The 17,151-nt window shown below is 38.7% G+C and overlaps 3 protein-coding genes across 13 annotated transcripts in view; 2 read left to right on the forward strand and 1 right to left on the reverse strand.

The window, feature by feature from the left end:
• Positions 1–242: 242 nt before the first annotated feature.
• On the forward strand, positions 243–2,639 carry LOC114874378 (protein APCDD1-like). Its single transcript, XM_029183581.2, has 5 exons — positions 243–329; positions 734–875; positions 942–1,173; positions 1,233–1,598; positions 1,670–2,639. Exons 1-5 carry the CDS (start codon positions 287–289, stop codon positions 2,627–2,629), a joined length of 1,743 nt encoding a protein of 580 aa, XP_029039414.2. The 5' UTR covers positions 243–286; the 3' UTR covers positions 2,630–2,639.
• Positions 2,640–2,881: 242 nt separating this feature from the next.
• Positions 2,882–5,687, forward strand: LOC114874349 (cyclin-dependent kinase-like 1). Its single transcript, XM_029183546.2, has 5 exons — positions 2,882–3,054; positions 3,768–3,962; positions 4,020–4,311; positions 4,732–5,134; positions 5,216–5,687. Exons 1-5 carry the CDS (start codon positions 2,887–2,889, stop codon positions 5,463–5,465), a joined length of 1,308 nt encoding a protein of 435 aa, XP_029039379.1. The 5' UTR covers positions 2,882–2,886; the 3' UTR covers positions 5,466–5,687.
• Positions 5,688–14,169: 8,482 nt separating this feature from the next.
• LOC114874382 (potassium voltage-gated channel subfamily H member 6) overlaps positions 14,170–17,151 on the reverse strand; it is an 89,586-nt gene continuing 86,604 nt past the window's right edge. For 9 of the 11 annotated variants that reach the window (XM_029183596.2, XM_029183587.2, XM_029183589.2 and 6 more), the window contains 2 exons: positions 15,891–16,130; positions 14,170–14,882 (listed from right to left, as the gene is read on the reverse strand). In XM_029183596.2, the coding sequence (XP_029039429.1) occupies positions 14,552–14,882; positions 15,891–16,130 (571 nt within the window). In that variant the 3' untranslated portion in view covers positions 14,170–14,551. The remainder of the gene's footprint in view (positions 14,883–15,890; positions 16,131–17,151) is intronic. The other 2 variants (XM_029183591.2, XM_029183585.2) reach the window with 1 other exon arrangement.

Here is a 17,151-nt window from a genome sequence, read left to right on the forward strand (position 1 = left end):
AGAAATGAATATCGTATTTTAATCTTTTTATCAGCAGAAAAATGCACACCGAGCACGTGTGTCTACTCCTGAAGAAAGAACAAAAGCTAGGAAGGGATAAAGCTATATATTCTCTGGATGTGTTGATCAAGGCTGGAGTCTATCCAGATTATTCGAAGAGAGCTTCAAGAAAACGGTGAAATAAATTTCTCTTTCAATTTCAGTTTAAATAACGTAAAAAAAAATTGTCAGTTTAGTACATTGATTTACATTAACAAAGGGAAACGTCCTGCATTAATGATCGGGCATGCCATCGATCATTGCTATCGCTATTCTGGGTCTCTTGATGAGTAAGTAAATTTAAATGTACCATATTCAACAAACTATGATTTTTTGACGATTAATAGTTTTACAATAATTTTATCAATATATTTGCTTGCGAAATTTTATTCTTCCATAACTGATGCGCGTTCCTTAGCTCAATGCATAAAATCACGAAGCTCATAACATCGCGTCTTTCCGTCGATTCGATTGGAATACCAATCGAAAAGATAGCAAAAGTGTAAATAAAACAAGAAAGACACGGGAATGCGAACGTGGTAGGAATTGAATGTAATTATTTTCTTTCTTTTCCTTTACCATGAATTACCATCATGGATCATGGAAAACTGAAGTAGCCCGAAAAAAAATTAAGAAAAAAAGGAATTAGTAATCAGATGTTAAAAAACAACAATTATTTCGTTCCTATTTTTAGGATTTCATCCCGCAATTTGTTTAGAAGCGGAAAGAGAAGACGATCGGTGTGAGATAATGATGAAGAGGATCATTGCCGAAGATAGAACAATTATTACGGATAATACCCCATATAGATTGCACTCGACTTGGTTATCGGAGCAGTAACTATCTTCCCGATGATTTATTGATCTAACAAGGAAAATCAAATAAAAATTATTCTTTTTTAGATGCGAGACACGGGCTGGTTCCAAGTACATTATAAGAAAGTACAGTTTCTTCGAAAATGGAACGTTCCTCCTGTTGCAGTACCATTATGCAGAAGAATCTTGCAGCATCGCGACGTATACCGTGGTAGCTCGTGGTTTTATCAAAATCTTGTCAACTTCAATCGCGGTCCCAGGTGCTACAGAAGCGAATGTCCAATTAATTTCAGTTCACATGATACCGCTTAATAGACAGGTAAATTATCATTTGCTTGCAGCATCTGCAGATATTCTTTTAAGACTGTATGTTTTCAGATCGCTCATAAATTTGGACACAAGATGAATTCGAGTTGCGGGGGTATTGAATCAAAATGGCGGCCATATATAGCAGAACTTATTTATGAACACTCAGATTTTCCATCGACCGATTACGAACTGAATTCGAATTCTCTCCAAAGTCGTTTACTACGACCCAGAAGAAGAAATACATTGGATTGCTTAGAATCTTTCGGCATCGAATTTACCGAACTCAGGTTGCTTCGAGTAGAGACGAAAGGACGAAAGCAAGCGGATAAAGAGCGTAGAAGAGTAGAATTATTACTCGGTGAACTGACTCGAAACGTTCGTTCCGAAAGCACTCCGAATCGGCTGCAATCCACAGCGTTGTTACGCGCTGATACCGTAAGGACTGTGATTCGAATAGTTTTTCTATAAAATATCAGCTTGCATCTATAACATTTCTAACGTTACAGGCTCTTGATTGCCCGATTTGTGGCAGCGTGTTTCGTGCCACCGAATCCAGTCCACCCTTGTTTCACCAAGCTCCATCGTTTCCAGCGGTGATCGGTGGTCGCTGGCTGAGCGTTAGATGTGAAAGCGTCGAGGGAGGATTCTGGTCGAAGAGATTCTTCCGAATTTACTCTGAGAATAATCGATGGACCGCTCGTTGGACGTACTACACCGATCCCACGTGTTTGAATTCCTTGTACATGGTGACCGCAAGTGGCATTTATATTCAGAGAGCATTCGGCCAGAAACAACGACTGTTTACCACTCGAAACTCTGAACAATCGAGCAGAAAGACGTTCAGCGACCACATTGTTTCGGATAGGTTGAAGAAAAATCTGATTTTTTCTTTCACTCGAAAAGGCGTTGCGTTACCCTCTGGTATAACAGAACTGGAGTTACAGATTGTCGAGAGTCTGTCGATTCCTGTCAGTAACGCTGTGTCGACTCTTTGTAATAGAATTATGAAAAGAAGCAGAGGAACGAAGAGAACGAAAGGAGCGTCAACGAAATCAGGGAAAAGGTTCGTTCTGAATTTATGGTCGAAGAGCTGCATGCCACAAACTGTTAAGGCTCCAGCAACTTTGTTATTCAAAGCAAGAGTTAGCCTCGATTGGAACGGGGATTACATACTACTTCTAGCTTCGTCGAAAGATGATCATTGGAACGCTCCTCTTCGTCGATGTTCCGGAACAGCAGCACGAAATTACTTTCGAACGGAGAACAGTCCTCGCGGTTCTTTACGCGAGCATTTGTACCACTTGCAGTTTTCTGCAGCACGGAGTCAGTATAAGAGACTGAGTCGACACGGACGACGTTGGTTCTCTTCTTCCTTCACTTCTTATTTTTCGACAAGCAGTGCCATGCTTGCGCACCCAACGCTGTTGCTTCTTTTATACTGTTTCCTTATGTTTATTATGGAATGATAAAAGAGCGTAAATTGATTGTCGAAACTCGCTCGTGTATCTTTTAATAATTACATTTCTAATATATAGATCAATTGTTAGATTCAATATAAGAAGATGAGCCGGTCGAATATCGATCAGGCATGACATTCGACTATATTCCGTCCGAGGATGTTGCATTAAAGCCCGATAAATTTCTAACTTGTATTGGAAAGATGAAAGTGACGTAGAAACAGGAGAAGAAGAAGGGGAGAAATTGTTGCAGCGCTCAAAGGAAGATGGACAAATACGAAACGATAGGGATCGTAGGAGAAGGAAGCTACGGTGTGGTGATGAAATGTAAACATAACGAGACAGGACAACTGGTGGCCATCAAACGGTTCCTGGAAACGGAGGACGATCTGCAGGTGCGAAAAATGGCATACCGTGAGATCAGAATGCTAAACGTAAGTCAATATCATTCCATTGATCGACTCATTAACTTATTAACCAACCCGTATCTAACAAGGGACATTACCCAATCGACACACGCCGATTTTGATGCCCTTTGAGTATGATATAGAACTGAAAAAAATATTTGACACGTATTTTTTTTTATCGGCAATCGTCCATGCTGAAGGGGTGAAAATAGCCCTCAAAGTTGGGGTTGGAAAACATATTTTCTTGAATATCTCAGGAACTATTAGGTGTAGGCGAAAAATTCAAAATGGAATTTGTGTGTTTTTAAACAGCAAATTTTTCTATGTAACTACCTTTTGGATAAATTTATTTGTTTAAAAAATATATTGAAAAATAATCTATTTTTGTCATTTTTTTCACCCCTTCAGTATAGACGATTGCCGATAAAAAAAATACGTGTGAAATATTTTTTTCAGTTCTATATCATACTCAAAGGGCATCAAAATCGGCGTGTGTCGATTGGGTAATGTCTCTTGTAAGATTGAAAATCTTGAGAAGGGGGCTATAGCATTTAGACTTTCTGTTACTTTTGTACAGGCCAAACGGTAAGAGTTATCGAAAAAATTCTTGCGCCATTGTGTTTAGTGGGTTAAAATCTCAACGAATAGCCAGTCTGACCGGAAATGGCCGAAAAAAAGTTGGCTCTAGAGCTAATCTCGCTCTAGTTCATTTTAGCTTGCTTTACTTTTCTCTTTAATAGAAGTTGTGCCACGAGAATCTGGTAAATATGATCGAAGCATTTCGTCGAAGGAAACGACTATATCTGGTGTTCGAGTACATTGACCACACTTTGCTGGATGAATTGGAACGTCTAGGAGGCGGTTTAGGCTGGGAAATCTCCAAACAGCACGTGTACCAAGTCCTTCGGGGTTTAGATTTCTGTCACAATTATGATGTAAGTTAAGCTTTCCTGTTCGACAGACTTGAACTTACGAAAGTATTCTTCCATCAGATCGTGCATCGCGACGTCAAACCCGAGAATATATTGGTATCTTCGAACGGGGTAATCAAGTTGTGCGATTTCGGGTTTGCTCGTCTGGTGAACGGAGCGAATGAATCTTGCACCGATTACGTGGCAACTCGATGGTACCGGGCGCCGGAACTTTTGGTTGGCGATCCACGATATGGGAAACCGGTGGATGTGTGGGCTGCAGGTTGCCTGTTCGCGGAAATGGTAAACGGGGATCCTCTGTTTCCTGGAGAGAGCGACGTCGATCAGCTCTACAGGATCACCACAGCGCTTGGTAAGCGGCGAATCCTCAGAGTTGGGATCAGGGGTTGAAAGTAACCGGTGGCACCCAAAATCCAGACAGCCCAAAATTCGGACAGCCAAAACTCCGTGTTCTTGGTTAGGTTAGGTTAGTTCTGTGTAACTTTTTGTAAGGTTAGGTTAGGGTTAGGGTTAGGGTTAGGTGGGTCCCGGTGTGTTCGCAAGAGGTCCCGGGGCCCTCTCCAACGCCCAGTGCGGGTCACCGTGGGGGTTTTATCCGGTAAAAATCCGGCACTCCCCCCGGCCCCTCCCCAGGAGGGCTGGGGGTGTCTGGAAGATTTCCCCCACGAAAAAAAAGGGGGTTAGAGTTAGGTTTAGGTTAGGACACCTTAACTTTTGGGCGTCGGGATTTTGGGGTGGACCCGAAGGTAACTACCTGCATTTTAACTTGCAGGCGGTCTTTGTACGAAGCACCTAACGTTAATTGGCGGTGGACCTAGCCGAATGTTGCGACATACGAGCGCGGACGAGTTGGTAGGAATGCCTCGATCTGGATTTGCCTCGATCCGTAAACTCTTCCCTAACTGGGATTCAATCGCGGTTGACTTCTTGGCTCATTGTTTACACATGGATCCGGAATTACGGCCTAGTTGCTCGAAGCTGTTGCAACATCCCTTCTTTCTGAGGAATGGATTTGCCAAGAAATTTCTCGCGAAATTGCTGAATTTTCTCCTCCAAGAATCTAGCACCAGTCCTCTGACGGCGAAGAAATTCGAGAACAGATGGCAGAATGTCTTGTTCTTGCAAAATCGAACCAATTCGACTAGGAAGATCTGTCAGGAAGGCTGGAACAATCGGTATACGTTTCATTAAAATTTATGCTACTTGTACCAAAATTTGTGCACCTGTTTTAATACGAGCATTGATTTTATCTACAGGTGGCGTATTAGTATCCGCAAGGACAAGTTCACCGATGAAGCAGCGTCAAAATCGATTTCCTCTAAGCAAATCCAGCAACCATTCCACTTGTCGCGTTCACGGTTTAAGCGGACGCAACAGCTGTGTCATTATGGTCGTGTCTCGATCCTGCCAAACGTCACCTACATCCGTAGAGTGAAACGTAAACAGCATCTTGAACCAGCATTGAGAAAACAAAAGGATGTCTCTTCCTCTTCTACCCTGTTCTAAAAGCGTTTAGAACTTTCATAGCATGTACATAGATCAAAGTCTGCTACAAACAATCTTTTGAATGCAATTTATTTTATGGGATGTCAATTAAACTGTTGCTTTCTAATGTAAGTTTTCTGATCGGATGGAATCTTTTCGCATAACTTTATGACATAAAAGTACCGTAAAATTATAATCAAGATATATGTATTGCATACAGGGTGTTCGACAACAGGTGGGGGATTTTTTAAGGGATGATTCTAGGGATCAAAATAAGATGAAAATCAAGAATGACGAAATAGCGTTTACGGCTTTCTTTTCCGGTAATTAACGTTTAAAAATTCTAGTAAAAAGCGCCTGAAACCTGCAATCTGCCCAGCACCGACGACTGTACGTCAGGTCAGCAGGGATGGCTATGATGATAACCAATGATCCTCTCGCTAGTGGACTCAAAGAAAGTGCCGCCACAATAGCATGAAGTGGCCCAAGTCCTTTTTTTGTCATCGATACCTTTTCATGGACACAGCTAAAGTATGCACCCCCGTCGAGAAAAGGGATTGGGTCCATTCATAACGGTGTGGCAGCATTTCCTTTGAGTCCACTGAAACTTACCTCGTGCTATTCTGTTTCTCGATAGTGCAGCACTCGGCTTTCTCTTCTTGGTTATGACTATATCCACCCCTGCTGACCTGACGTTCAGTCGTCGGTGCTGGGCAGGTTGCAGGTTTTAGGTGCTCTTTACTAGAGGTGTGCGAGCACTCGATTTATCCGAGTACTCGAATTTCGAGTCGAACAATGATCAGTCGGTCGAGCCGAGTCGATCGCTTGAATTTGCCGAGCTACTCGAAATCGACGAACTACTCGAATATTCAAGCCCTCGTAAATCGAAGTTTCACAAAGGCTCGAATATTCGAGTAGTTCGATTTTTTCGAGTATCTCGCTTTTATATCAAACAGTTCGTCGATTTCGAGTAGCTCGGCAAATTCAAGCGATCGACTCGGCTCGAACAATCGAAGCGAGTTCAGCTCGGCTTGTAAATTACGAGTACTCGCACACCTCTACTCTTTACTCAAATTTTTAAACGTTAATTACTGGAAAACAAAGCCGCAAACGCTATTTCGGCAGTCTTAATTTTCGTCTTATTTTGATCCCTAGAATCACCCCTTAAAAAATCTCCCACCTGTTGTCGAACACCCTGTATATCTAGGATTAATTGCACCAATAAATAAGTTTAATTTAAAATCATAGTTCTCGTTCTTCGTCATTGAATTCAATAAATAATTTTACTAATTGAAGGAAAAATATAAAAATGAAAAACGTAAAATAAGTGCGATACGAGTCATTGTGTAAAAGGAAACTCTTTGGATCGTTTTAAAAAACTACTCACGTAATCTTTTAATATATTCTTGCCGTATACAAATGTAAGCAACTAGGTGGGAAAAGAAGATACAAATTTGTTCTCTTCATACAGTAATTCCATTCTCTCTCGCTCTGTTTCTTCAAATAAATAATATGTATATAATAACGTGTACACGTAGTACGTAAGAAGAGTTCATTCATTCCTCTCTTTCATGATCTTTAATCAATTTGATAATACTTAACAACGAATGTGTATCGTTTATCATTTTTTTTTTTTCTCTTTTTAAGTTCAATACGACCGCGTCGTTTGTCGAGGTTTGATTTCAATCGAAAGTCGCAAAAATTTCACCTTTGGTGCAGCGAGAATGAGGTAAAATCGTAGGATAACACGTGGCAGGAGGGTAGTGAGGCACACGAATACGTGTCGGCGTAGTGAAAATATTTAACAAACGTAGTTTTATGCAATATACGAAAACTTATATAGGTACGTAACATGAGTTTAGTCGTTCTCGAAAGGATCGACACCTCTACCACTTCCTGTTCGTACCACCATTGCCACCCATTCCCTTTAATTGATCGAGCGTAGTCAGATGATCGATGACATTGAAATTATTTATTATTGCAATGTAACATTCATCGGAGACTATTGCGAAGAAGAATTCTATCAGAGTTTCATTTCTATTTCCGTTCTCCACCTTCAACTAATCACTGATCAAATCGTGGACGATTCTTTCTGAAACAACCCTAATTTTCTTCGAAAACAAAGATATAAGAAACCATCATCGATGCGAGGGAAAGCACTTTTTATATAAATAAAAGAATTAAATATACGAGTTCGATCAACCTAAAGTGGAATAATAAATTGAGAACAGTTTGTTGAATGCGAACATTTTTATTCGAGCTACGCTGTAAAAAAATTCGAGGCGATATCTTCTTTTCAAGCGAATGCTCTCGTTTCATCGATAATTCTTTCTAGACTGGGTGGGGGGGTTCAGAATAAAGACACTCGTGTTATTTTATTTGAATCGGATGGTGCTCGGTGATGAGCAGGAATTGATTTAGGGGGTGGTATAAAAATCATTTCGTCTTTCACTCTATCTTACTCTCTTCTTTTTCAACCCCCTTTCTCTTTCACCCTTTCATACATTCATTCATCCGAAATGTTCTTTTTGTTACGTGTTACAAATCAGTGCGCTCACCTTTATAATAATCGATACGATCCAAGATTATCTCGTAAATACAGAACAATTTTAAATTGCATGATCTGGGAAAAAGACGTGGGTAAATTCATCTACCGCGGATAGGATTCTATCGTTCTCTTTCTTTCTTCTTTTTTCTTTGAGCATATTCCACATTTTCTTCGATCGCATTACAAATGAAAAACACATTCACGATGGATGATCCTTGATCTTCCTTCTCGAGCATTTAGTATTGCTTGTTACTTCATTATTTACAACCCTTTCTCGAGTAATATTATAGTAACGTCGATATAAATTAACGCAAGAATCCTTAAAATTAACGAAGTAATTTATTCATTCAAGATACAATAAATTATGGGAATAAATTAGAATCGCTAAATTAACTAAATACAAATGGAGAAATTTCTAATTAATTAATTAATTTTGGAAGGACCTTGATGTTTGTCTCGAGAAGACAGCCTTTCTAATGAACAACGTGGCTGTAAATTAATCAAGGATCACCCTTAATGAAGTATCCGTCACACAGCCAGCTCGTGACGGCTCGATCTTGATCCTAACAGGATTAATATCATTTTTAAACCATTTTCTCTCTTCCCTTTGCTCTTCCTCTCGTGCGTCGACCGCGGTAGAATTCAAAAGCGAGAGGTAAATTCGATGAAGATTATAATATCTTCTAATATATTTCAGCGAGTGTGCACTTGAAAAGATGAACAAAAATGAACGATTAACTTTCAATCAGAAATTTGAAAAATTGTTGCACGCGTTATTTCATTCTACCAGCGAATTCTGAAAACCTTCAGCGTGACAAGCACAGCAAGAAATTTCGTGCTTAATTTATGAAAATTTGAAAATCGACGATAATTGATTCTCTCGGTTTTGAGATTCTTTTGCGGTGAAAATAAAGAGAGCGGAACAATCATTTATCTCATCGCATTAATTAATTCATTCGGAATCGTACATTTTGCTCTCGTTTCGTTGCAACGACATATTTCAAACGTTACAAAACTTGCGTCCATCTTTCATCGTGTTATCTCCAAAAAATCTTTGCAAAAATTCGATGTTAAAACGGTACGGACTGAATCATGACAGGTTTTAACTAAAGTCTCTTGAAAATGATGCGACGGACGTTTCATTTCTTATCCGACTCTGCGTCGTTCATCGAATTTCATAAGATATATTGAAACGAGACCAGCAGTGACAGTTGATCGAACATTTATTAAAGAAAAATATTGGTTCCTTTTTATGCGTTTCAATCTAACCCTTGAACAGCGGATCCTGGGCCAATCGTGACCCAAATATACAAAACATATAAATGTATAATTTTTGAACGAAAAACAATTGTCGTATATTGGAAGAATAATTTTTGAAAGTGCAGTGTAAAATAAAAATAATATAAAATACAGGATTAAATTAAAATTGGGGCTCTCCCCATGGTCCGCGGTCCGGGGGCTAATTATCTAGCACAAAAATAGATCATTTTTAAATTGAGGATTTCCATTTGCTATCTAATATTATTTGGAAAATTAAAATAACATGAAATACAAAACTAAATTAAAATTGGGCCTGTCTCCATGGTCCGCCATCCGAGGGTTAAAACTGGATTCTGCACTTGTGCATCGATCTTTAAAAAAGAAAAAAAGAAAATGATTATTCTAATCACTGTTGCCCTCTTTTCTTTTGAACCACGTTGAACATCCGTTAGAACAATAAATCCCGTTTCATCGCGTGTCTAAGTGCCGGAAATCCACGTGTGCTGCGTGTACTACTGATAGTAATAATAATCAAAGATAGTCGCTATATGTTAATTAAAAAGCTGTCTCCCATTAGCGCTGCGTCGCCTGTTCCTTCCGTTACAATGTAACTGCGAGTCGTTTAAATCGTTACATCGAATGTATCGGTATTCATTTACAGCCTAAAATACTGAGCAACGAACGAATAGATCAGTGATTGATCGATACGATCCTCGATCGAGGCTTTCCCTAGTTTTCTACGAAAATGAACAATTGTACAATAAGTCAGTAATACAACAAATTGATCGCGGTAGCATGAACGATATATATAATTAAAAATGAATTTTTATAATTTCATCATTGATTCGAATTACAAAATTTAATTACAACAAATGATTCGTAGCAACAAATTGAAAAGAATCTTCCAAATGAATTTGGGAATGATCGAGGACTATCGATCGTCGAATATCACCCTTATCACTGTGCGATAAATCGCCAACAGGGTGGGTGGGCGAGGGGTGAGTGAAAAATTAAATTCGGGAGGTCGAGAACGAAAAGAGAGGAAGAGAAACCAACGTACGCTTAGGAGCAATGAATTAATTCGAGATATCTTGTAAAAAATTTTTTTACAACGTGTATACGCATACACAAGCACGAATGTATATACGTACACACGCACATATATATATATATATATATTTATATACCATTATTGCCCAGGCAATTGTAATTCTCATCTCCTTTTTCTTGAATGATTTTTTAAAATACCATCGGTATTATAATTCTTCGCCTCTTTCCCATCGCGCTTACGTATCTTCCCTACATTATGGCAATAATAATGTAATATAATATAATATAATAATAACAATAATAATAATAATAGTAAGAATATTAGTAATTATCTAAATTTTCTCCGCAATAATTTTCCATGTCTCGCTTGCCTTTCGTATTTTCACTTTAATCGTTTATTTATTTATTTATTTATTTATTTATTTACTTAGGTTTTGTTCTTTGGTTGTCTGTATAAAGGACATTGCAGTTTTAACTCGTAGGTGGCACTCAGAATTGTTTTGTTTCAATTTATACTCCTTCCGTCGTTAATAATTCATTGTTTTGCCTCTCGACAATGCCCTTCTTCGTTTATTTAATCTTACACATGTATGATATCTCCCAAAGATCGCAATCGATACGATTCCCCTGTGAACAAATCGTACAACTCGTCTCGCTTTAAACGTATCGTCTATAAGCATTTAAAAAAAGAAGGTGCTTTCAGTCGATATATCCTTAAATTTTCAAATTAGCTACGTGTTCACCGTGACGCGAAGGACTTTAATACTTGAGAAACATTCACGAGCCGCACCGTTTCATACGTTTTTCCCTCACGTTTCTCTTAATCTGTACTTTCATTTGTAACGTTTTGTGGTATTTATTTATTGAAAATTCATCTCCTCCCTTCTTCCTTCATCGTGTCTCGTTCCTATATTTATGAAATCATCAGCATCGCCTCGAGAGGATAATGTATACGCGTGTCTATGTGTCTGTTAATTTAATTAAAAAATCGCTCGAAGGAAATAGCAGCAATACGAATAGAAACTTCGACGATATATATATAATATATATAATATATGTGTCCTTGTGTATATGTGTACAACATTCTGAAACGCCGCTCGTGCTTTCGATTCTCGTTCCTTTTCTTTCGTCTTTTCGCTCTTCGCACGTCTTGTACTACATCGTCGATATTGCTGATCGCATGACGATCGATGTTCTTCTAACGATTCTCGAACTGAATTGTTAAGTGATTCGAACGAGTACTGAAAGTTACTAATTCGTCGTGATCGTGCTTGATAACTAGGGGAAAGGCGGGTAGCCCCGGACGGCGGGTAGCTCCGGACATTTTGATATCTCTATTGTTACGTCATATAGAAATACAAATGCCATATGACAGTATGGCTCCTATGCTTGAAAAACAATTGCAAACCAGTAATTGTATGCACGCCAAGCAAATTAGGTGATTATATCAGTTTTAGTTTCGCTAAAGGTGAGTTTACAGAGACCATCAAATTTCGTTAACGCTTATTACCTATTAAAGGTAAGTACTGTTACATGTTTTACTAATTCTAGTATTAATAATTTCATACATTTTAAGATTCTGAAACATTTAGCTAAATTCCTTTCATATTGTATAAATAAATGGCAAAAATGTTGGATGAAGTCAATCGGGTAGCCCCGGACACTAACACGGCGGGTACCACCGGACACTTTAATGAACCTTGTTAAGGTTCAATTTATACTACTTTAACGCGTTTAATAATATAAACATATTTTTTTTAGCGTACGGTTATAGAAATGCCACAATTTAAGGGACGAACTAGCAATAGAGGCAACTGGAATGAACATAAGGTGAAAGCGGCTGTTTTAAGCGTTATGGAGGGCAAATTAACAGTAAGATTGGCCGCAAATAAATATGATGTGCCGCGTAGCACTCTCCATGATCGAATAAAGGCATTAAAAAGCGGTAATGAAATGACCTTTAAACCAAAATTAGGACGGTTTGAGTCAACATTTGACGACAATTTTTCATTGCAATTGTGCAACCACATCAGAGATTTGGACAACCGCCTAATGCCATTAACTAGATTCGAGTTTTTAAAACTAGCTTTCGACTTGGCAGAATATTTCAAAATTCCTCACCGATTTAACAAGGAGAAAGGAATGGCGGGGAAAGATTTCTTATATGGTTTTCAGAAAAAATATCCAAATGTTGTTCTGAGAATTGCTGAATCAACAAGCATTTCGCGTGCAGTTGGGTTTAATAAACCACAAGTAGATCGTTTCTACGATCAACTTCAGCAGCTTCAAGAAAAATATAATTTTCCTCCTTCGCGAATTTACAATGCAGATGAAACAGGTATTTCCAATGTCCATAAAAATGGCAAAGTTTTGTCTTTCAAAGGGAAAAAACAAGTTGGAAAATTAACTTCTGCAGAAAGAGGTAAAAATATCACAGTAATGTTCGCAATGAATGTTACTGGCCATTTTGTGCCACCTCTGTTTATTTTTCCAAGAAAAAAGATGGATAAGTTTGGTCGATTAATGATAGGAGCTCCACTCGATAGCATTGCTATTCCACATGAAAGCGGGTGGATGAATGGGGACATATTTTTGCAGTGGTTGGAGCATTTCAAACAACATGTGCAACCTACAAAGGAAACCCCAGTCCTTCTAATTCTAGATGGGCATGCTAGCCATAAAGAGTTAGCTGTAATAGAATATGCTCGTAAAAATTGCATTCATATGCTTAGCACTCCGCCACACACGACACACAAACTCCAACCGCTTGATAGGACGTTTTTCAAGCCTTTTAAAACATCATATGCTTCGGCAAGTGCTGTATGGATGCGAAGAAATCCTGGAGCAAGAATTACTGATTACGATATTGCTACACTTGTTGACGTTGCATTTAGTAAAGCAGCTAGACTTGAAATAGCACAGAACGGATTTCGGTGCACAGGAATTTATCCCTTCGATCGTAACATTTTCAGTGATCTCGATTTTTTACCTGCTTCCATGACTGATGTAACAATTCAAGAATCAGAATTCGTCAATCACTTTTCTACAAGGACGCCTTCCACAGAATCTTCTTCTGAACTTACAGCCTCAACGAGCAATGTAACAGAAGCAATTCAATTGATTTCACCATTGCCTGATGCTTCCAAAAAACGCTTCACATCTCGTTCACGAAGAACACAGCGAAGTGAAATTTTGACATCGTCTCCCTATAAGGATGAAACTATTGCGAAAAGTAGGAGAACTATAAAAAATAATCAAAGCAAAGCAAAACGAAAAATAAATGTTTTCAATCAAGAAAATCAAGAGGAGACCCGATGCATCCTTTGTGGAGAGACATTCGAAGAAGATTGGATACAATGCTATCAATGTAAAAATTGGGCACATGAACAATGTACAAGTATTAATGAATCCGATTTATACTATTGTTGTGATATTTGTAAGAATATGTGAAAATAAATGATATCCGGGGCTACTCGCCTTTTTTCGAATGAGTAAAAACAGAGGTTCCAGTTTATTGCTGGTTGTCTTAAAGTTATTTAAGAAATATATTTTTTTTTATGATATAATGAATCAGATAGACCCTATATTTATTACCTGAAAGAGAAATTTGATTAAAATTGATTGATTCTATGTTTTTTTTGCATTTTATTCAAGTGTCCGGGGCTACCCGCCATTTTTTCGACTGAGTAAAAACAGGGGTTCCAGTTTATTGCTTGTTGTTCTACAGTTATTTAAGAAATATGTTTTTCTTTAAGATATAATGAATCAGAAAGACCCTGAAAGAGAAATTTGATTAAAATTGATTGCTTCTATGTTTTTTTTGTATTTTATTCAAGTGTCCGGGGCTACCCGCCCTTCCCCTATAATTAGTAACGCAGTATGCGTGGAAAACGTCTTTAGATAGAAAGAACATCGGACGTTTTCGTTTTCAGAAGATGCATAGTTCTACTTAAAATATTAAACGCTTCGTTTTAATATCAGTAGAAAAAGAAACGATCGAGGGTGATTTAAAGGGAAAGATAGGCTTAGTAACGACGGGTGTGAAATGAGAGGAGATTCGCTAGAAGAATATCGAGCAGCCAGATACGATTGCCATCCTGGCGCCACCTTCGTTAAATCCTTCAAAAAGGGAACGGAAGGAGTCCACAGCCATCCGAATGATCGTTTATAATCGATCGCATCGACACGTATCGCGTTTCAGTCGCAAATGAGCCGAGAGTGCATCAAAAGGAAGTGGCTAACCTTGGCCTTAACTACCGTGATCCTGATCGAGCTCGTCCAATGACTCTAATCTCGCGATCGGCGCCTCGTTTATCGTGAACTCCCAGGATATATCCTCGCTGGCTTGCCTCGAGGACTCCTGCCGGCCACTCGATGGCTGACCGCTGCCATCCTGACCCGGTTGTCTGCTCTCGGAACGTTGAGCCGATGCCAAATTGCTCGAACCCCGATGATTCGTTGGTTCTTTACGAGACTCGCTACTCCGGGGACGTTGAGAAGCTCCTCGATCCGAGACGGACACCACACAGCTCCATGGATCTTCACCTTCTGGCTCTGAACGTTTGTTGAACGAGCTGTACCTGTCAATTTTAAGAAATAATCAATTTAATTTATAAATATAGTAATATAAATGAAATTTTTTAATTTTAATTAATAAAGTAAAATTTTGTACTTTTAGTATCAGGGTTAATTGAAAAATTTTTAATTAGTTAAATATCTGGAAATTAAAAGAGTTAAATATACAAGGTGTTCGACAACGGGTGGGCAAAATTTTAAGGGGTGATTTTAGGGATCAAAATAAGACGGAAATCAAGAATAACGAAATAGCGTTTGTGGCTTTGTTTTCCAGGAATTAACGTTTAAAAATTCGAGTAAAAAGCGCCTGAAACCTGCAACCCGCCCAGCACCGAAGTCTGAACGTCAGGTCAGCAGGGGTCGGTACAGTCATAATCAAGAACCGAAGCCGAATGCTGCAGTACCGAGAAACAGAATAGCACGAGGTAAGTTTCTACTATTCAACGATTCTTGGTTATGATTGTACCTTCCCCTGCTGGCCTGACGTTCAGTCGTCGGTGCTGGGCGGGTTGCAGCTTTCAGGCGCTTCTTACTCGAATTTTTAAACGTTAATTACTGGAAAACAAAGCCGCAAACGCTATTTCGTTATTCTTGATTTACGTCTTATTTTGATCCCTAGAATCACCCCTTAAAATTTTGCCCACCTGTTGTCGAACACCCTGTATAAAATTTTGCTTCTGAAATTAAAATTATTAATATATGTTTCTCCTTTAATCTCCTTTAAAACAAAGTTCAGTTGTCGTCTCAAAGACGTTGGATAACTCGGTGTACTATGCGACTATTCAATAATTTATTATTTAATTCAGAGATGAAAACAGTTGCGAATTGATTTTGTTCAGTGTAATGCAACACCCTTGAATTTCTCTTAAATCCAGGTAAGTCAGAAGAAATAAGTAAGACAGGAAATTGAAATTTGAAATTTTTGAAATTTCATCTTCTGACCGCACACGTTCATTTCTACTAATTATCGGATGGCCACGTTTGAAACAGTGAAAAAGAGAATCGAGTTTTACCCGCTCCTGAACTCTCCTCTCCTAAACGCAGCAGGTTGACTGTGCCAGGCGTGTGGCAGCTGAGCCTGTTGCGTGTTGGGTGGTACAGCCAGGTCGACGGGTTGACTTTGCGACCTGGTGGGCGCGGTTCTACCGTTCAACGCCGTTTGCAGGGCCGTCGCCAACGCCGACGTGTCCGACGTCACCGTTAATCGAGATGTACCTGAGGACGTTGACGTCGGATCTCTCGTCGGTGGTCTGCTACAGATGGACATTCAAAGGAGGATTAAATCATATGACAAGGCGTGAGCTGCGGCCGTTCGGTACCGCTCTGACTAGCAGCGAAATATACTTGAAGCACGTGATTATGTACAAGAGGATTCGGTAGGCGTCTAATTCCTCTAAGTGTCCCGAACAGTGTCGCAAATCTGTCTGATTGGGACTCCTTACGTAACAGCGACGATCTGACATCGACATTATTGTTCTCGATTTATTCCACGTGTTCCGTATATTTCCTTCAAACAAGATACGCGCGAGTTCTCACTTATGAGGGGAATTTTCTAAGCGTTACGTTCATTTATTAATTAAACTTTGTTACTAGATAGAGTTCTTCAAGCTGAATACGCATACACCCCATTTTGAAGGTGGACGTATAATTGTTTAAAAGATATTAATATTAGGTGAGCCGTTTATTTTGAAAATGGGCCAAGTTCATTTTATAAGGGTTAAAAAATTTGGACCAATTTAAAAAAAAAAAAGAAAAAAATAGGTAACCGAGATTCGAACTAGGAATCCTTAGATTTGAATCCAGGTATTTAACTGTTTGTATGTGTAAATGTGTTAGACTTTAGAATATAAGGAATAATTAATTTTAATTAATTGTTTAATATAAGAAGTAATTAATTTAATTCATTTTAACAAAATGGAGTACAAGTATGTCCAGCTTGAAGAAATCTATACAGTGACAAAGTTTAATTAATAATTGAGCGTAACACTTGGGGAGCTCTTCTCGTTAGTTGACTAAATGGTACATGGTAGAATCTCGATAGTTTTCTTTTTTACTTTTACTGAAATAGCTAAATGTTTAGTCGAGCAATAAACGATTAAACTATCGAGACTATACCGGAGTTTTCTAAACGAAACTAGCAATACAGTACTGTGTATGCTTGTGCACTAATGGAAACTTATGTCCTACAGAGTGGCGGATCATACTCGCGGGAATCATCTACTAATTGTATCTCTTACCTCTATCCATTATGATGGGATATTTTCAAGTAGCTAC

The sequence above is a fragment of the Osmia bicornis genome, chromosome 10 (assembly GCF_907164935.1).
Source record: "Osmia bicornis bicornis chromosome 10, iOsmBic2.1, whole genome shotgun sequence".
NCBI classification, from domain to species: domain Eukaryota; kingdom Metazoa; phylum Arthropoda; class Insecta; order Hymenoptera; family Megachilidae; genus Osmia; species Osmia bicornis.

Coding starts and splice junctions, on each gene's coding strand:
- LOC114874378 (XM_029183581.2), top strand. CDS start 287: ATGCCATCGATCATTGCTATCGCTATTCTGGGTCTCTTGATGA. Junction 330..733: donor TATTCTGGGTCTCTTGATGA/GTAAGTAAATTT, acceptor TCCTATTTTTAG/GATTTCATCCCGCAATTTGT. Junction 1,599..1,669: donor CGTTGTTACGCGCTGATACC/GTAAGGACTGTG, acceptor CTAACGTTACAG/GCTCTTGATTGCCCGATTTG.
- LOC114874349 (XM_029183546.2), top strand. CDS start 2,887: ATGGACAAATACGAAACGATAGGGATCGTAGGAGAAGGAAGCTACGGT. Junction 4,312..4,731: donor CAGGATCACCACAGCGCTTG/GTAAGCGGCGAA, acceptor TTTAACTTGCAG/GCGGTCTTTGTACGAAGCAC. Junction 5,135..5,215: donor CAGGAAGGCTGGAACAATCG/GTATACGTTTCA, acceptor TTTTATCTACAG/GTGGCGTATTAGTATCCGCA.